The sequence below is a fragment of the Pieris napi genome, chromosome 13 (genome assembly GCF_905475465.1).
Source record: "Pieris napi chromosome 13, ilPieNapi1.2, whole genome shotgun sequence".
Taxonomy (NCBI): domain Eukaryota; kingdom Metazoa; phylum Arthropoda; class Insecta; order Lepidoptera; family Pieridae; genus Pieris; species Pieris napi.
In genome coordinates, this window is record NC_062246.1 from 7,059,777 (window position 1) to 7,080,522 (window position 20,746).

Below are 20,746 nucleotides of genomic sequence, written 5' to 3' on the forward strand. Positions count from 1 at the left end.
TGGTTTTCCCAACCATATCAAAAATATGTACATAAGTATAACTTATAACTCTCTCGAATGAAGGCCCCCAGGAATTCAAGATATAAAATACGACAATTAATAAAATATCCACCGTTGACCTATTAACAAGGCAAAGTAACAAACAAATGTTATTTATATTCACCTAGGTTACATTTCAGTGGTTTCTACCATAATAATAAAAAACTAATATATTCAGTAACCTTAATATATTTATATAGAACATGTAACAGACACGTATAAAAACACTTTAACAAAAAATGGTTTTCCCAACCATATCAAAAATATGTACATAAGTATAACTTATAACTCTCTCGAATGAAGGCCCCCAGGAATTCAAGATATAAAATACGACAATTAATAAAATATCCACCGTTGACCTATTAACAAGGCAAAGTAACAAACAAATGTTATTTATATTCACCTAGGTTACATTTCAGTGGTTTCTACCATAATAAAAAAAATACAAAAAGAATTAAACATTTGATATAATAATCAAGGACTGTCGAATCTGGGTCCTAGATTGATATTGACTATTTCTAGCGTAACAGGATTTTTCTCAATGCTTATGAATCCATGTTGTTTCAATTCTGAAAAGATGAGAGATAGATAGATTAAGTACTCATAATAAATTTTAAAATTTATTATGGGTACATTTGGGTAATGTTGGTGATACTATTTTAAAAAATGTTAAGATTCTAAAATATGGCAATAAGAAAATAATGTAGCCTATTTTTAAGGTGACAATAACACGAAATAAATTTAAAAAAAAAACAAAAAGATTGTCCACACATTCTAAAGTAAAATGCGCATATTAATGCTGTTTTGAAAATTAAATTAAATTTGCCGGTGGTTCTAGTGGGGTATATATCAAATTACTCTTTTATATTACTTTACTTTTGGATTCAAACCAAAGATAAGGATTGCTTACTGCATGTTCAACAAGCCATATTTTTTATTTAGATTATTAGTTTCTTAAGGTGCATGTAAATTTGATAAATTGTTAGTGCAAACTATTTATTTACATGATGTTTCAAATAAAGCCAAGCAATAAATGGGATTATACCAAATACAAATAAATAATTGTCTTTGTTTATACTAACTCAATAACGAGCTAAAGCATTTAGCGGCGGTTAGCCGGCCATGTCCGGGTAAAGCAGGACCCCGCGCGAGAAGTACCATCATATTAAGAGGATCACATCTCGCATCTTTACATTGGAATATTCTGACCATAGTGTTGAATGTTCCCCAATTTTCTCTGAAAAGTTTGGTAATATTACTTTTAAATCTTCAATCGATCACCGAGGAAACAAAGAATTATGTCAAATATCAAGTTTTTTTACGCAACACCCTTTCATAATCCTGTTCGTTATTTTATATCAATAAACTTAAAGTGAATTTACTTTTAGTCCATTGAAAAGTTACATTTGGGGTTGCGTTTTTTAGAGGACGCAATTTTATTTTTTTGATGTGGGGGGGTCAGTGTAAAGCGAAAAACAAGTTTGTGGAGTCGCCACCCTTGTCCCACGGCCGCCATCTTGGAAATAGGGGTTGAAATGGTATTTACGATAGATCTCTTAAACTATTTATTTGATAAAAAAAATGTGTATACATTTTTTGTTGCAAATTAAATTCTCTACAACTTTGGTCCAGTAACTTTTTGACGTAGAACTATATATAAAAAAGTTATAAGCGAAAATCTTCAGAAAGAGAAAAAAATTTATTTAAAATATATTTAAAAAACAAAAAATAAAAAGGACCAATAAATGTAACAATTCAATGGACTATTTAGGTTTAAAAAATTAAATTCTTATGTATTAAGAGAGCTATATTTTTTAAATCTTGAAATAGCGGAAGTGATACCAAAAGATACAAAAAGCGATGGCTAAAGCTTATTATTGGGATCGGTACAGAGCAGTGGCGCTGGTCTAACTTTAGCCTGTCTTTCTTAAAGGGTCCCGGTGGCTTAAGGCTAGCCACCAAGGAGAATAACTATAATCTGTGTACTAACCTAAGTCTGCCCAAAGACATGAGCATTATTTGTCAAGGCAAAATACGAAAATTACGCGTGCACTTTTTTTTTTAGATCAGGGGGCAAACGGGCAGGAGGCTCACCTGATGTTAAGTGATACCGCCGCCCATGGACACTCAATGCCAGGAGGTTCGCGAGCGCGTTGCTCAGCTCTCCTCTTTTCTTGAAGGATCTGATCTTCCTTCTTGAGATTTCAATGTCATTACACAATTTAGCCAATTTTAAGAACCCTAGTGGACCACTAAGAAGAACTAGCTAACCATAAACCCTTCAAGAAATGTTTATTATATTCTTAATAGACCGGCAACGCATACGAGCCGTTTAAGTGTATAACTTAACACTAGGTGCTATAAAAATAGTGACCTATCAAGTTGTGCTGTACAAGCTCAATGTAGGGCTGACATATTTTGAAGTTATACTTCTTTAGGCGCGTTATGAAAAATTGATGAGAGTGAAATTTTACGATGCGCGCGCACTGTGACACAAAATTAACAGAATGAAGTCGCCCACGGAAAATGCTACGGCATTGGACATAACTTAAAAACAACATTCGAATCATAATAGAATTTATGTTACACTTAATGTAAGAGAATAATAATATTTATTTATTTAATTTTTCAAATACAAACTGTACTTTATTTACTATAATGACTCCTTTTCCAGTCTTTGATTATTTAATTATAATTAATTATTTGCTTGCAATCAAAAACTATTTTTAATAATGCCAAAGAAGTATAACTTCTTACGCGTGTACATAAGTACACGCGCCCTTTTTTATGGCTCTTTTTAGCTCAAGTCTTACTTTATCTCCTTCTGTGAATCCGTGCAGCTGTCAGTATCTCCCAAAGACACCTTTGTCCTATCGAGGCTTCCTAAAGGAGTTTCACTGTTCTCTCTGGATTTTTTCCTTTGACTATTCTCAACTTCCCTTTCCGGTAGATTTTCAGGTATATCGGAAATGCCAGCTTCTTGGAGCATTTCAGAGAGATGGTCCCATTGTTTGTTGGGAGGTTGGTTCTCTTTGTTTTCTGAAAAATATTAGACGTTGAAATAAATCGTTTGTAACTTTTATATTCAATAGTAAAAATCGTCATATATTCTTCACCGACTTCAAAAAAGGATTTCAGTTTGAAATGTATGTGATATTTGAATTAAATTATCTATTTAAGGTCCATATTCTAATTGATATCTCAAGTTAAAATCTTGTCTTGAGCGCTGTCTAATATGTCAAACCTCATACCGTAAATGGTTTGACAGCTCTTGAAAGTAGATTTAAGATTGACGTTCTAGTAAACAGGAGTTTCTCACGTTTTACTATAAAACTGTTTTAATATAAACAATAATTAATTGAATGATAATAAATTTATGGATAAGTTTTAACAAAATTCTGGGATGTTTCAACATAGACAAACAGGCCAAGTTTCATTAAAATTCAGTAGTTTTTTGAGATTGAGGTTTTTTTGTATGCACGCATTTCTGGACATGTATAATGAAGGTACCAAAAAAATTTATGTTTTATTTATTGTATTCTGTTTAATTTTCATAAATAATATTTGAAAAAATATACATACTAGCGGACCCGACAGACGTCCTGCATGCTATTTCAAGCGATTAGGATATTAAACAAAGTATGAAAGTACCGACTGCAGCGCCATGTGCCGGGCTGATTTGTGAATATAAACCATCCAAACGCATACAAATCATTCAAATCGGTCCAGCCGTTTGAAAGGAGCTCAGTGACATACAAACGTACAATAGAATTATATATATGTATCCTATCTTTTAATTTAGATCAAACTGCACACGGTGTGCAAATATAATTGAAATCGGTTAAGTAGTTTAGGAGTCCATAGCGGAAAAACAACGTGACGCGTAATATATATATTTTAAGATAACCCTATTTATTAATTAATAAGTATTAATTACTTAAGATTATGAATGTACCTGTATGTATCATGAACCTTGCTTCATTTGTACCCACCGTTCGACGTCTTTTAGGCTGTAACAAAAAATAACCTATATTGTTGTCGCGACGCGAAAAAAATTCATTTTTATTCGTTCATTCTCAAATTAAGTCAATTCCCAAAGCTTCATTGGGAAGCATGATTTAAATTTCATATTATTTACCAAAAATTCCTTTAAGCATATACGTTTAACACATTGACAACAATCGCGTAGTTAATTATTCGGCTCAGAGTTGCCTAGGGTCCATTCGCGGAGGAAAAAAAGATTTTTAAATGTATACCAGAAGAAACATTACGTGCCCTAAAATCAAAATGTCGCCAGTATAAGTCTACTGCTAACGGGCATATCAGTCCCATGCCCCATTAGTAGATAAAAACAAACACATTTTGAGTAAAAACTTACCGCAGGTAGTTCTGGGACTTGCATTTCCGATATCTTTTGAGTGGGTAAAAGTGACACATCTTGAATTTCCTCCACATTTCTTCCAGCAGTTGAAGCATTCGGGTCAAGAGCGGAAACATTTGGTTCAAAGCCAGAAACATTTGGTCCCAGAGCGGAAACATTTGGTCCAAGAGCGGAAACGTTTGGTTCAAGACCAGAAACATTTGGTGCAACCGCAGAAATATTAACAGATCCATCGGCATCAAGAATTGCCTGTTCTCGACCAAGTATATGTGGTTCTTCGATCACAGGCGCTAGTATAGGGCCTTCAGTTTCTTCTACTATCATCCTTGTATCCTGATGTTGCCTTTGTATCATTGGTACCTGAAAGTAGGTAAAAAGAATTAAGATACCTAGTCTTTTAAAGTAAAATTTTTTTTAACGGATTGAAGTTATTTATTTATTTATTATTTATTAACACTTCGTTGCATATACATTAATATAGTACAATTGAGATAATTAAATAAAAAGGAGAGCAACTGGCGGGCATAACTGAAGTTATGTATTATAAATTTACAATTATTTTACATAATTTTAAATTAAACCGACGTTTCGCGTGCTTTACAGCGTGCGTGGTCACGGTGACTGAAGACAAAAGGTGTTGAATGTCAAAAAGTATCACAGATGTAGAAAAAGTTGTATTATCTGTATTTATTTCCCCGGAGTTGGTATCGACTGACACCTAGTCTTGCAACGAGGGATGGCGCGAGGTAAACCTTTATACCTACTGGGGCCTTTCCCGGTTCCGCGCGGTGACATTTTTTAAAATATTATTGAAATAAATATTGCCTATGTTACAACATAAAAAAAAACCAACCATAGAAATCTTTCTTCTCTAGTAAAAAATACCTGTACTTGCGAAGAAGTTGATTTTTGTGACTACTAAAAGTAATTTATGAAACAATGTTACATTGATACAACATTTTTATAGAATATAAATGTGTTAATCCACCATAATTAATATCCTAAAGTAAATATTCGTAAATGTTAAAATTTATTAATGTATGAAAATAAAAATGACATTTTTCTTAACGTCTGCGCTTTTACTGTTGGTAAAGTTAACAGGAACTAAGTTTCGTAATATATTACATTTATTTAAAAGACAAATAAAATTAACATACTAACAAACAAACAAAACAAAACAAAAATTTCTTTATTAAGTAAATAGTCTTAAATCTATATTTTAGTACATCCCTTTTAAGTTCAAGAACCTGTATTAGGGATGAACGCTCTTTCCTATATGTTAAAACTTAATCTACTTAACAAAGCAAATCAGTAAAGTTACTTAAATAGTTAATTAATTATATTACATACTTGAAAAACCAAACTACTGGCGATTGTTGATATTAAATCGTAATAACTAAACAAGTGAGGTAGATTAAAATCAATCACACCATCGTCTTTCTTTTGATTATGTGAGTGAGACATGAGTGTAACTGTAGTGCAACTCAGACGAGTGTAGTCCGTATGTCGTGACCAGTGCAGGTTAGTACAGCGTAGCATGTCTCTTATCAGCCGGATGATGCGACCACATAAAGTATAGAATACTTTAAAGAATTATAATAATTTTATGCGGGAAGTAACCTAACTGAATCGAATGGCTACGATATTATAATACTACATAAGACCGAATTAATATTGAACAATATACATAATAAAATAAGGTATGAACAATATACACAATAATATGTAAGAACGAATAATTAGCACACCCTTTTTTTTTTAAATCATCACGAGTATATCAAATATAATATATTATACATGTCATGGTCACATATTATATAATAAAAATTATATTAACTGCATAAAGTGTACCTACCTATAGATAACGATAGGTCGGAATAAAAATATTTAGTATAAATACTAACGTAGTTATTATAGAGTAGTTTTTTTTTTTGTACTCATGTAAGATAAAATAATTGTTATTGAACTTTGTCATTTGTTTTGATTTTTAATATATATTTATTTATTCAACTTCTACAAATAGATCTTCAGTTTGTTGAAAATTTAATGTTTTTAGCCACGTAGTTACTGATTTTTTACACTCTTTAAACATCATAATTCATAGGGTATATCAAAAAAACAAAAAAAACAAAAATGTATATATTTAGGGTTTTGTTTATTTTGTTGTACATTCTTGTAGATTGGGTCGTAAATTGTTTCGAGGCAAAAGTTGTACACACAGTTTGAGATTTTATTATATATGAGTGATTTCTTTTGCTTAATATAGATATGTCAAACGGGATATTTTTGTGGACTTTAAGTATGTAGTCTAGTCGACAAGTTGAAAATGGAACAAAATAGAGATATTGCTCTTAAAATTATGTGCGATAGCTCATTGGATCCGGAATGACGTTTAGAAAAATGTGCTAAAAGCGTGTATTAGCACATAAAAAATTGCAAAAGTTATAGACAATTAAAGATGAAAAAAAAATGGCATTTAGTTTTTTGCCAATATTTAATAAACTATTAATATTTAAGAAATTTCAAATAAAGATTCTGAAAGAGGAGAAAATTTCCAATAAAAAATTCCGTCGTTCCGTCGGTCGTTCGAGAAAATTTCGTTAGTTAACAATTATTTAACTTTAAGTAAAATTTTCAACGGGAATAAATTAATTATAGTGTTCAGAACACACCACAATTTTTTCAAATTTAAAAAAAAATATTCTATACCTTAAATAAATTAATTAATGTGCCGTACTCGCTTTTGACGCCACGCGCGAATCCTAAAAATGTCACCCGCAGACCTATTTTCAGCGTTAAATTAAAATTATAAATAATGGAGATATAGTTCCGGGAGTTCGGAATTTTTTATTGGAAATTTCCTCCTTTTGTTCCATTTTCAACTTGTCGACTAGACTAATGCATTGTAGTATGTATAGTTGCCTAACTGTTAGGAGATCTGAATCTTTATAGAGTTTTTCTGTGGAATATAGTTTACTCTTGCAAAGCATTATTTTCAAGATACTTCTCTGCGCACGTTCAATGCTCACAAATTTTGACTTAAATGTGCCGCCCCATATACTTATACAATATAGAAGAATAGACGGTACTAAGGTTTTGTAGATATACATAATAAGCTGTAAATCACAAATGTTACGAAGGCGTTTAAAAATCCAGATCAGCTTCCTAGCACGTTTAGCTACTACATCGATTTGAGGGTACCAGTTTAAATTCCTATCTATAATAACTCCTAGATATTTTGTGGTGTTAACTCTCTCGATCTCGGGACACGTACAATCTTGAGGTACATCGCATACATGAGCCTTTATTTTTAAAACAATATTTGGTTGCGACGAATTTCGTATAGAAAACGGGACATAATTTGTTTTACTTAAATTGAGTGACAGCAAGTTAATTCTTAGCCATTGAATAACAGTGTTCAATCCCAATTCAGCGTAATTGAAAGTTTCAGCCCAGTTTTTTCCGTAAAAGAGCAAGCCAGTGTCGTCGGCATAGCCAAATACTTGTCCATTGAAAAGATGGAGATTTGTAAGGTCGTTTATGTAAACTAAAAATAATGTTGGGCCGAGGACACTGCCCTGTGGAATGCCAAAATTTGTAGTGAACTCGTCAGAGCTGAGGACATCACCACAAACTCTAACTCGTTGGGTACGGTTTCGAAGATAGTCGGTAAGAAGTTTTAGGAATGAATCTCGGATACCTATTATTTCCAGCTTTCGTAACAAGATAGGTACAGAAACAGTATCAAAGGCCTTTTTAAGATCCAAGAAAATACATAATGCCTTTTGTTTACTGTCGATCGTTTTTGTAATTTTACCAGTTAGATCTCGAATAGCGTCCTCAGCACTAATACCCGCACGAAAACCATACTATGATTCGGACAATATGCCATAGTTGTTAAGATAGTTAAGTAAACGGTTATTTATAAGTTTTTCAAGGATTTTGGAAATTACTGGAAGGACTGAAATGGGTCGATAGTTATTTATATCTTCTTTATTACCACCTTTATGCACCGTGTGTATTATTGAGCATTTCAGTGATTGAGGGAATACCCCAGATGATAGTGATAGAATACAAATTTTAGTAATTACGGGAATAGTAATATTTTTTGCCATTTTTATAAATCTCGTAGGGATGTTATCATAACCTGATGCTGAATCGGATTTAAGATTATTTATAAAAACTTCTATCTCTACCGAATCCGGTTCTATAACTCCGATTGTGTTGAATTGGATAGGGAGCTTGTTAAGATAATTCCTTAAAGATTGAGGATCACTAGAGATACCCTGTGCCAAGGATTTGCCTACGTTGTTGAAAATTTTTTTTATATAAGTTTGCAGATTCAATGCCTGTAGATTTTAAATTAGTAAGTTCAATATTTTTCTGTTTGTGTTTATTTAGGTTTGCAATATTTTTGATACATTTCCATAATGATTTATTACTATCCTTTGAATTATTCAGTAACTGCCTTTCATATTCATTTTTTCACTTTTTAATTAAATTATTACAGTAATTACGATACCGTCGGTATGTAATCTTCAGTACGTCATTATGTTCATCGAGTCTCAGTTTTTTTTGTAGATTAATTCTATGTTTTATACATCTAAGAATACCTGGTGTTATCCAGGGTTTTATTAGTTTTTTGCTACTAGGAATTTTTATAATGATTGTATTTATTTTTATGGAATTAGTTATTAATGTTATAAGTCGGTTTGTTAGAACATTAGGATCTTCAGTGTTTAGGATAGTTGGATCATAGTTTGATTCAAGGGTTTTTAGTGCTTTATCGTAATTAGTCATTAATTTAGTTTCAGGTGCTGAATTATGTTTTTTAAAATAATAAACATAAACAACTGTCATTTTATGATCCGTGATTGTAGTATCTAGCACTGCTATTGATGCAGAATAGTGACTAGAATCCAAGTTAGTCATAATGTGATCTAGACAGCTATTTATCCTCGTGTCGAAGTTATGACCGGGTAGGAGACTATGATTATATTTATGTTGATATCCCCAGTAAGTATCACATTTGTTTTTAAATGAGGTAACATGAGGTATTTATCCAATGAATCAATAAATTTTTCAATGTTTTTATCCCCTGATGGGCGATAGATACAAATCAATGTTTGTCTTTCAGCACATGTCGGGAAAGTTATTTCAAGACATGATGCTCCTCGTAGATGTATTTCTTTGACTCTGTGCTCGATTGATTCTCTCACGAAGACTACAACACCATCATTTTGGTTAACCTTTCTCGTGCTATTATATGTCACATAATTATGTTTTTGAGGGAGTGGTTTGTCAGGGTTTATTCTACATTGAGTTAGAACTATTGCGTCGATATTTATGTTAAATGTTGATATATTTATGTCCAAGTCGTCAATATTCGATGTTTTATGGATGCTTCTTATATTTTGAGTAACCACTGAGAGAAAGGGAATAATTGAAAGTGCACTATGATTAAATGTATCAATAGTGCACTGTTGGGTTAGAAGGTGTCAGGAATAGAGGACGTAGCGCCAATTTTTGGCATGTTTGTTTGGCTACCATTAGACTATTTAATTATATTAAAAATCTTACCTCAGGCACATCACATCTCTCTAACTTGCAAAGCCTGTTCAAGTACATTTTTCTGATTTTCAGTCCTAGATTATGCGTAATGCGTGCGCCCGCGCATGTCGGACGGTGTAACATTTGTCGGACGGACACTTCTCTTCGTAATATATCGGAGGCCGGGTCCTAAATAGTAATCCTGGAGTTAAAATTCATGGATGCTTGAAACGCCTTCGTGGCTGTTATTCACGCGTTATGTTTTGAACCAGGCTATCGTGAGTTCGCTTCCCAGCGGTTTGTAATTTCGGGACGTAAAAATTAACCACGAATATGTGGTAATGTTACGATGAAAAAATGTTCCCACAAAAATTCGTTCTATATGAGGTTAACTGAAACAGCGCAAGTTTCAAAAACTCAGGCCATGAGGGAGACAACTACACGTACATTTCTTGATCTTTCCGTTAAAAAAAAAGGGTGCGTGTACTTATGTACGCGCGTAAGAAGTTATACTTCTTTTGCATTATTAAAAATAGTTTTTGATTGCATGCAAATAATTAATTACAATTAAATAATCAAAGACTGGAAAAGGAGTCATTATAGTCAATAAAGTTCAGTTTACATTTGAAAAATTAAATAAATAAATATTTATTATTATTCTCTTACATTAAGTGTAACATAAATTCTATTATTATTTGAATGTTGTTTTTAAATTATGTCCAATGTTGTAGCATCTTCCGTGGGCAACTTCATTCTGTTAATTTTGTGAGTTAAGTTATACTTCTTTAGGCGCGTTGAAAAACGCGTCAAAAAGCCTTGCCCAATCGAACTTCCCGTTAAATATTCATTAAACCAAAATTTTCAATTTCGAAATTTGTTGTCTGGTTAATATTGATATGAGAAAATTACAACCTAGAAACCTATCGAAGCTCACAAAATGTCCCAAACCCCAGACTATTATATACCTGGCAGCGCTGTTCTACTGTAACATCGTTAATACGAGACCGCATGTACTCTTTTTCTAGCTCCAAACTTTCATCTATCTTCATTACATTGCGCTTGCGTTTCCTTGTGTGTTGCCGAGCTTGGTATTCCTAGAAAATATTTACTATATGCTATATTTATTCGCGTGAAAAATTGTTTACTTAATATTTATTTTCTTTTGCAAACTAGCGAACTGTGGAATCGACTCCCGGTGAGGGTCTTCCCTCAGAGATACGACCTCCAAATGTTTAAAAATCGAGTGTACTCCTCCCTAAAAGGCCGGCAACGCACCCACTAAACATGGGTGTCTATGGGCTGCAAATGCTGCCCTTTTTGGTCGTCCCGCAAGCTCGTTTGCCCCCCCCCCCCTATTATATATAAAAAAAACTTGAAAATCGATTAACACCCAATTTCTAAATCGAAAGGAGATCACCGTAAAAATCATAAATGATTCATTATAGTTTAAAATTTGGTACACGTAGCAATTACGACTAGTAATTAATAAACAAAAGTTATTAGTAGTCTTGTTTAACTTAATTTTAAAACCGAGTAGAGATAAAATAAAATATTTTTTTAGAACATTGAAATCGTATATAAACGTGACGGTAGTTACAAATTATAACACTAATATTATAGAGTCATACCTGTATTTTTTCTTTAAATTTATTAAAAAAGGCAAAATCAAACTCTCACTGGGCATGGGGCATACCCATTTCTACGTCCATTACATTTAAATTGTTTGTTAAGAAAGCCTTCTGTGCTACACTTCAAAAACGTATTGGATTTTGACATAGAAGACATATTCCGCGTTTAGTCATATTCAGAATCATAGACAGCTTTTATCATAGTTTTGTAATTTGATTAGCACCGACGGTCTACAATTACACCACACTACACAAAAAATAAGACGAAGAATAGACACAACAATAAATTTCATATAGCCACAATACTTAAGGGGCCATCCATAAAGTACGTCATACGTTAATGGGGAGGGAGGGTATCACCGAAGTGTGACAACGTGTGACAAGGGGCATGGGGGGGGAGTCAATACTTTTGTGACGTCACATGTTAAAATTTAAAATACTAAAACGCTAAGTTTAGATGTGAATTAAAAATTTGAACTTGATCTATATTTATTAATAATTTAGCATTCTCGCTATGCGATAATCTCTCATGCAACGTCATTTAACTTCTAGAGCGGCGTTGTAATGCAAGTGAGATACTCAAATTCACGAGAATTTTGAATGGTATTGGTATTTGAAGATAAATTTAAAAATGTGTGACGTCACATCATATGGGGGGTTATAAAAATGTGACAACCTGTGACAAGGACGGGGGGAGGGGTTCAAAAGTCCTAAAATTCGTGTGACGTACTTTATGGATGGCCCCTAACCAATAATACAAATCCATATGGTATTGCAAGACATAAAACGTTAAACGCCTCTTAGATATACCGGCGCTTTTGTTTAACGTAGGCAGTGTATTACATATATGTTAAAAAATTAAATTCACGTCACACGATTCCATTATTCAGAATGTTTGATTGGACACATTATTTAAAAATACTACAAAAGAAGCCATAATTAAAAACTCACCTCGATCGGAATTTCTTCTAATGAAATATGTTCAATCTCCATTGGCATATTTCGGTTTTCAGTCTCATGTGGGACTATTTCCAATTGTCTGTAGTAAAATTATTAAGCTGATTAAAGATATCTTTTTTACCCGAACAAGAACAATGACATGCGGTTAAATAGTTGCATAGTGCGTAGTGCTGCATTTAAATTACGTATTGGATTTAATACATCATGACTAAAATACAGGATTTGGGATAGGACGAAATATAGTTCGCTATTACGTAACATAATATATAGAGTTGCGTACATCGTATTTAACAAGATTGGGGCAACTTATTCTTATTTTGTATAGCTAATTCTTGATTTTACAAACAAAAAATTATTTTGGGAATGTTAAACAATTTAAAGAATATTATGTAAACAATTGTATTCCTTGTATAATATTCGTAGTACTTATTTTACTATGCAGCAACCTAGACTATGGTGTTCAGAATTTATTTCCAACACACCTTACCTTAATCGAAATTCCTTCTAATAAACTCACCACTGCACTGGACCGATTTGAAACATTTGCTCATTCCAATTCTACTTAATGCGTAAGTAACACATCATTTTCAAAATATTTTAATAAATCAATGCAAGGTAGCGGGTAAATATAAGGTAGGGGGGGAGTACCTCTACGTCTGTTTTACTGACAATTTAAGGCATATGGATCATCAGCACTTGGTACCTATCAATCTGAAATTCCTATTTATATATTTTCCTATAGGCTCCTGCCTAGGAGGCTCTACTACGAACAAAAGTCTACTTATTTGTCTCCTTACATACATGATTACATAGAGTAATCTAGGAAAGTAAACATCTACATAAACACTAGCTATACTTGAAAATAATGTTGAACTAACATTTCTTGGGGATCGGGTATTTCGGGTAACTGGATATCGGGAATTTCTGGGGAAAAACACAAAACGTCGATAAAACGATAAGTCAGGATAGTTGATTTTATTTTAAATATCTTGAACTGGTTGTCGAGACTTCCCAGAAAGCAATTGGCAGGTTTAAATACAAAAAATTTAGTTACCTTTACCAAAGTCACCAGGGGCTTGTAGTTCGGCTCCGGTGGCTATAAATATATGAAATAGCTTTAATATGACAGAAACAAAATTACACGAAAATTAAAGCAAAATTAAAAGAAAATGTTTTTGAAATATTCTGTGGTTTTTAGTCGACTCCAGTGAAAAACGTCCAAGTGCGAACTAAGTCAACTCTTAACTGTCAAATCTCGTTAAAAAATTGTATCCCCAAATGGACTCGCGCCCATTTAAAAGCTGACACTTAAGCCTATATTTCACCGGGATACCACGGCGGCGCAACCAGTCGCCTTTTTTTTACGATAGGAAAATTAATCCTGTTTATTTTCAGATCGATTATAAATGATTTTAAAGGAAAGAGCCTATATCTGAAGAAGTAAGAAAAGCAGAGCTTATATTTTAGCTTTGGCAGAACATAACATAATTTCGGGCCATGGATCATCTCAGCGTTTTATTCAGCAAAATGTTTTATGATTCGGAAATCGCAAAGGGTTTTTCCTGCAAACGCACTAAATCTGCTCAGTTAGCTCAGTCGAATACTGACTATTTGTAATAAAAGTTATTGTAAATATTTATTATTATTTTAATATCTCGGTATAATGAAGGTGTGGAATTGTTAAAATTAAAAAGTGACTGATAATAAGTGTATAAATAAAGTTTTTCCTCTTTTACTTTTTATTTTAGTATATTTTTATGTTTGGTATTATTAAGTACTGGCACCTTGTAGTTTTAGTAGATCGCCATTTTTTAAAACGGTCGCCAGTGACGCCCCCACTTCATTGCATGCAGCACGTGTCGCTCGGTTATGTTTTATTTTTTAACTGCTTATTGTAATATTTTAGTTGTTTGTTAATTGCATACAGAAAGGTTTACTATCAAAATTCAAAGTAGACCATCAATTTGGGATATATTATATTTCTCACAGCGATCCGCTTAATAAGAATAAACCCACCACTGTTTCTTTTATCTTGAACTCTTTTTTCCTACGTACATACAGCAGTAGTGCTGTCTCTTCAAGGTCTATTTTGATACTGTCGTGTGGTGTGGCGACTCTGCTGTCCGAGTACCAAACTCAGTTTACGGACACCCTGTGACGCAACTGGTTGCGTCCCGGTGAAATATAGGCCTTAGGCCTCTAGAAATATATAACATCAAACATAAATCTAGTTTTAAAAACTGTGAAACAATTTTTTCTATATGAAGTATGCCATATTTGACAGCATGATTGTGACTTAAGAAACGACTTAGAATATGGTAATCGCGGTCACAGACAAAACTAAACTAAATGTTACCATAATACCAAATTATATGTACTTTTATTGAATAGAGAAATGTCATAATCCGAGACCCTTTCCATATGTGCAGATTTATCAACCCTCAACTGATCGATCAACCGGTCGGGCGACAGACCCCAAGGGTCTATAACGCTCTGTTGTTGCGCACTTCCATCGGGGCCGAGCATCAATTCGATGGTCCTATCACTTATCACCGGCAGCTCTAAGTGCATTTCACCGAAGCCATCCTGCACAAACGTAATACAAGTATTCTCAAGAAATTCAGAGACAATTTCGCTTGTAATTTTTTTTTTTTTTCGATTGGACAATTCACACCAATTGACCTAGTCCCATGTTAAGCTGCTGAAGCTTGTGTTATGGCTACTAGGCAACGGATATACGTATACATATTATACATAGATAGACCTAACACATATAAATACATATTTAAACACCCAAGACCTAAGCACAACACCAAATGCTCATCACATCGATGTTTGTCTCAGCCGGGGATCGAACCCGGGACCCATGGATTCGCAGTCAGGGGTACTAACCACTAGACCAATGAGCCGTCAATTTCTTTACTATTTCACGTTTTAGTTAGCAAGTCTATGTCTATGGGTCAATACCTTCTCCTTTATTGCAAAGTCATTTCGTCTGTGTTTTGAAAAGTAAAACGCAGACGAAACGACGGCGGAACGCCCGTTTAATTGTGATTGGTCATCAGAATCTCTGGCGCTACACGCGTAGTCACGTGACATGATTTATCAAAGACTTATAGACTTGGCTATGGCATCAGTTTAATCACAATTTCACGGGGTTTCTTTCGTCAATCTTTATATACATAATTCTTCTGTGAGTGTGTATGTCACTGAACTTCTCTCAAACGACTGGACCGATTTTGATGAAATTTTTTGTGTGTGTTGAAGGGGATCTGGGAATGGTTTAGATTCACAAATCAGCCCGCCAGATGGCGCTGCAGTCGGTACTTTCATACTTTGCTTTACTAATTGCTTGAAATATCATGCAGGACCTCTGTCGGGTCCACTAGCCTTTTAATATAATATTCTCACCCCTGTAATTCTTAAAAGATTAAAGAACCTAGTGGGCCATAGGGGCAAACACATAAGTTTCAAAAAAAATTGCAGACATATTGGGTCCTAGCAATGGGTTTTCGTTCCCGTTGCATACAAGTAAATTCCATGGTGTTAATCCGGGGTTTGAAGGCACAACTAGTTTAAATATTAGCAAACTACAATCTTTATCTGTCCTTTAATCTATTTTAAAAAACCCTGTCCAACAAAACTAAGATAATCAAGTTTCAATAGGTGCCAAAATTTTATATCTTTTTTATTTAATATCTATAATAATAGAACTTACATAAATAGGTCGATTTTCAGGCAGAGTAGGTTCTCGCAATGTAATATCATCTACACAGGCTACTATATTTCCAGTTTTCTGTAAAATATTAACATTTGAAAAAAAAAAAAAATTATCACAATTTGGTTCCATTTCTGAGGGTACATCCCAATTTGTTTTATGTTTAATTTAAATATTATAAACAAAGCCTTTTTAAATTATTTTATAAAAACTATTGATGTTACTGAGTTGGTGGACGGTGAACTACTAAGATATGGAAGGCGTTTGATTATTTTAAACCCCAGTAAACAACCTATTTTCATATTCTATAAATCACTTAATTCCATCAAAACACTATTCCCCATGTTATATGTTGACAGGTACTATATGTATTTGTAAACTATAAATAAATTTTGTACTTGTAAAAGTTCCTCTACTTGTTCTTCATCTCCTACTTCCTCAATAACTAGTCTGGGTATCTGAGCTGACCTTGGGTCATGAACTCTCACTTGATCCACCCATTTACACCTAAGAAAATACTTAAATTTTATTAAATGATGCACATACACCTGATACATATAGACAACCTAAGTTTATTACCTCTTGTTAGTATTGTGCATGGCATGAGCTTCTATCATACAAAGATCACCTAAAACAAAAACTTGTTACTGCAGATAAAACAATCAACATACAATAATCAAAAATTAAATGTATTCCAGGAAAATCATACACACACATTGGGGCAAGTTAAAAAGTATTATATTGTTAAGGATAGCATAGAAGATTACAATTTTCATTAGGGCAATAGAGTTATTTTAAAATAACTTCTCCAATGTATTTTTTTAAATAATCTTAGGATATTAAAATACTTACCAAATAATACATTTACTTTTCTATGATACAAGAGTACTAATCCGTGAATAAGTTGTGATGTTAACCGAAGAGAGAATCTCTTTGATGGACGACGTGATTCCTGACATATAACTTCTTGAAGGTCATGACTGAAAAAACAAAATATATATGTTTAACAAAACCTAAGAACACTACGTACTTAAGTGAAAAAAAAAGTATACCTATGTTGCAAATAATTAGGTACTCCTAATGTAAATAGATACTTACCATATTCGTCGAATATCTTGAGACCAAATTTGACGATTATTAATGGCTTGAAAACGTTGTGGCCAAGAATCCGCAACCCAACATAAATAAAATCTACCACCTCTTTTCAAAGATTCGACGGGGTAAAACATTTCTTTTTTATATATTGAAAATACTAGTCAAAAAAATACCGTTGAATTATAAATATTAATTAGAAAGGCTCAAAAATTAAATTATATCTCAAAAACATTAAATTACTCAAAGGAAAGAAATAAAAATTTTAATCTCTATGTAATAGATATTATTAACATTAATTCTCAATCACTGTCACTGGGAGTTGTTAGAGTAAGAACTGAGAAGTATGTAGATTGTAATATGTACTAGATAGTGTGTTTAGAAAGGATAACCGATGCCCGCGTCCCGCCCGTTTGCTGTTTGCACTTTGGCGGGAAAATTTAGCAACCATGTTGATGTTGAATTTGTCTATGGAAATATAGCGTCTTCCTTTTTTTTTTGAAGATTTTAAGATCTGGTTGATGGTTCAGCGTTTTTGTTTTTTATCCCTTAGGCGTTTCTTTTAGCAATTGCGTTAGTATTACCTTAGCATAAACGAAATTAAAAAATAATCTATTCATTTCGACGCCATACATCTCCAGCAAGAATAAACAAATTTGTCTAGAAAAGCCTACAAAATCGTTTAACCATAGATTCATTACTAAAAATGTCAACATAACATCTTTTTGTATATATGTATATATAAAATTCTCGCATCCCATACATTCCCGAAACGACTCGACCGATTATTATGAAATTTTTTATGCATATTTAGTAAGTCTGAGAATCGGCTACTATCTATATTTCAAACCCCTAAGTGATAAGGGGTAAGATATCCAGTATTATTATTGTAAAATAAGGTCAAAGTAGCACTCATAATTTATGATTTTTCAAAAACTTATTTTTCTAAATGACTCATGATAACCTAGATTAAGAAAATCTATGGAGGAGTAGTCTCATCTCAACATATAAATATATTATTTATGTTAGGCATTTATGAGCACTACCAAAAACAATGCTGAATGTCAGATTATAAATCAACAATTTGTTTTGAACCACTATGAGTAAAATAACTTTAGCCTGATAAATTGAAGTATCAAGAATTTTTGATTAAAAATTGATAAAAAGCAACAGCAATAGCTGTGTAATTAGTATTGTTTTTCACCAACCCAACTAACCTAAACACATTATAGTACAAATTTATTAAATCTATTGTAATTTTATAATTACAACATAATTTGAATTTTGAATGAGAAATGAAAACCCCAGGTATTAACATTTTAAAATTAAAGCACATTGACATATTATTTATATATATTTATTACATTCTAATATACATATCACAAGGGTTGCTTCAAGTCTAGAACAGCTAAAAGCTGGGATGTGTTTTTGAGATTAACAGAGATTAATTTAAGCAATTACTCCTTCAGTTTCAGCTTGTCAGCTAGGGAGCATGACAAACCTGTACCATCAGGCTCCACATTTAGCTCTTCTACTGTGCTGTCATTGATGACCATGGAGAACCTTTTGGAACGGAAACCACCAAGAGGTGGGAGGTTTGTACCAAGATCAAGAGCTTTAATGAAGCTACCTGATGGATCAGCTAACATACGAACCTATAATAAAAAAAATATATATATTCCCACACAGTATCATATTTATATCATAGGAAATAAAAAATTATACTCTTGGTAAATAACAACACTTTAAAACTTTTATCAAGCAGTTTTTAATATTGCTTATGTATATTCATTATTCACAAGGTCAGGGTCAATCACTATCGAAAGGCTTATCAGTCATTCAATACAGAATAATTAACAATTACAAAAGCATTGCTTTTCATAACATTAATTTCATACTCTAGAATATCAAAATGCTATGTCAAATATGAAGAATTTTCTTAGTTACCAATCTATATATTCTTGATTCATCAATTTAGGTGACTTGTTTATGGAGCTAACTTTAGTAAAATAAAATGTTACATTTTTTAAATTTACCTTTCCTTTCGTGTTATGCTGATTTCCCCAAGCACCCATCACATAGGGATCATTAACAGAAACACACACTATTTCCGCTACACCTTCAGACTTCATCTTATCGGCGTTTTGTATATATCCCGGCAAATGTGTTTTGGAGCAACCAGGTGTAAATGCTCCAGGTACGGCGAAAAGTACAACCTTTTTTCCAGACGTTAATTCACAAACATTTACTTTATTTGCTGGAGAGTCCTCGAAAAGATCCACTGCAGGTAGTTTGTCGCCAACCTGAAAATATTAAAACATTAAACCTTAGCCGGTTCTTATATAATGCTTCATAATGTATAACTGTTTAATACTGTCTTTAAACTTACTTTAATAGGAGCCATTGCTAATTTCGTCGAGTGAACTGCTCTGAGAGACACTTGTTTAGTAAGTGTAGGAACACATTTAATGAGCGACGTAGTAGTGGAAAACATTTGTGAGGTCAATTATTATTTTTTGCTTCGATTTTCAGAATTTAATAATTCAACGCTCAGTCATTCAATCATTTTAGTACTTCGATGATCGATCTCCACTCTTGATTCCATTCACTTTTATCACTGCGTTGCATTTATCACTGTCAAATTAAATTCAAGGTTTTATCTATGTCAAAGGCAAAAAGGCAGTCTTTATTTATCGCTATAAAATATTAGAATTATTGTTTCTTACGATATAGTGAGTGAAGGTTATTGCATCGTTTTAATTAATGCATTTCATCTTTCCGTAAAATACCATACCGTAAAATAATTGTGCGTTTTCCAATTACAGAGCATAATGCGACTCAGTGCCGCACAATGCCACATTATGCTGAAGCTTAATTGAAACGTGAATTAGTTTTCAAATGCATCAGCAGAGTGCGCTAAGTCAGTGTTCAAAAAAAAATGTTCTGAATAGAGATAGTAACCTTATTAATGTATAAATAATGTGGTAAAGAATAATAATTGGTTGAAAACTATTTACGCTTATTTTAAGTAATTTGGATTTTGATTTTTTCATTAACATTTTTTTACTGAAATAAGAGAAAACCTTTAAAGAATATAAGGTTTTAACAAGCTAAATTAACAGTAAAATATTTAGTTTGATGTAAGAAGTTTACATCATTATTTATTTATTTATGCTTTGTTACCTTATTAACATACACATAACAAAAGTACAAAAAAACATGTTACAAAAAGTTTTAAGGCAACGGGCGGCCTTATCGCTAACAAGCGATTTCTTCCAGGCAACCCTAATGTGGAATAATGAAAAAGAAACACCAACAGAGGGTAGAGAGTACAAGAATTACAAAAATTATTAACAAAAAAAACTCAAAATAACCCGT

General features: G+C 32.8%; 2 protein-coding genes across 2 annotated transcripts; both read right to left on the reverse strand.

The window, feature by feature from the left end:
- Window positions 1-210: 210 nt before the first annotated feature.
- LOC125055592 lies at window positions 211-18,230 on the reverse strand. Its single transcript, XM_047658048.1, has 16 exons — window positions 17,375-18,230; window positions 17,129-17,256; window positions 16,856-16,904; window positions 16,675-16,783; window positions 16,277-16,354; window positions 14,937-15,144; window positions 13,613-13,654; window positions 13,437-13,482; window positions 12,550-12,637; window positions 10,936-11,064; window positions 10,001-10,159; window positions 4,418-4,780; window positions 3,995-4,049; window positions 2,853-3,078; window positions 1,122-1,276; window positions 211-608 (listed from the first exon to the last, which is right to left on the reverse strand). Exons 1-16 carry the CDS (start codon window positions 17,503-17,505, stop codon window positions 514-516), a joined length of 2,061 nt encoding a protein of 686 aa, XP_047514004.1. The 5' UTR covers window positions 17,506-18,230; the 3' UTR covers window positions 211-513.
- A 479-nt stretch (window positions 18,231-18,709) lies between these two features.
- On the reverse strand, window positions 18,710-19,966 carry LOC125055595 (peroxiredoxin-5, mitochondrial). The gene is made up of 3 exons (XM_047658051.1): window positions 19,758-19,966; window positions 19,405-19,671; window positions 18,710-19,023 (listed from the first exon to the last, which is right to left on the reverse strand). The coding sequence occupies exons 1-3, from the start codon at window positions 19,860-19,862 to the stop codon at window positions 18,826-18,828; spliced, it is 570 nt and encodes a 189-aa protein (XP_047514007.1). The 5' UTR covers window positions 19,863-19,966; the 3' UTR covers window positions 18,710-18,825.
- Window positions 19,967-20,746: the final 780 nt, after the last annotated feature.

What these genes read in the sequence shown, in the direction of transcription:
- LOC125055592 (XM_047658048.1), bottom strand. Translation starts at nt 17,505, where the DNA reads ATGTTTTACCCCGTCGAATCTTTGAAAAGAGGTGGTAGATTTTATTTA. An exon ending in AAGTAGAGGAACTTTTACAA is followed by an intron (nt 16,355 to 16,674) that starts GTACAAAATTTA and finishes AATATTTTACAG; the next exon opens with AAAACTGGAAATATAGTAGC. An exon ending in CCCTGGTGACTTTGGTAAAG is followed by an intron (nt 13,483 to 13,612) that starts GTAACTAAATTT and finishes GTTTTTCCCCAG; the next exon opens with AAATTCCCGATATCCAGTTA.
- LOC125055595 (XM_047658051.1), bottom strand. Translation starts at nt 19,862, where the DNA reads ATGTTTTCCACTACTACGTCGCTCATTAAATGTGTTCCTACACTTACT. An exon ending in TAGCAATGGCTCCTATTAAA is followed by an intron (nt 19,672 to 19,757) that starts GTAAGTTTAAAG and finishes TAATATTTTCAG; the next exon opens with GTTGGCGACAAACTACCTGC. An exon ending in AGCATAACACGAAAGGAAAG is followed by an intron (nt 19,024 to 19,404) that starts GTAAATTTAAAA and finishes TTTTTATTATAG; the next exon opens with GTTCGTATGTTAGCTGATCC.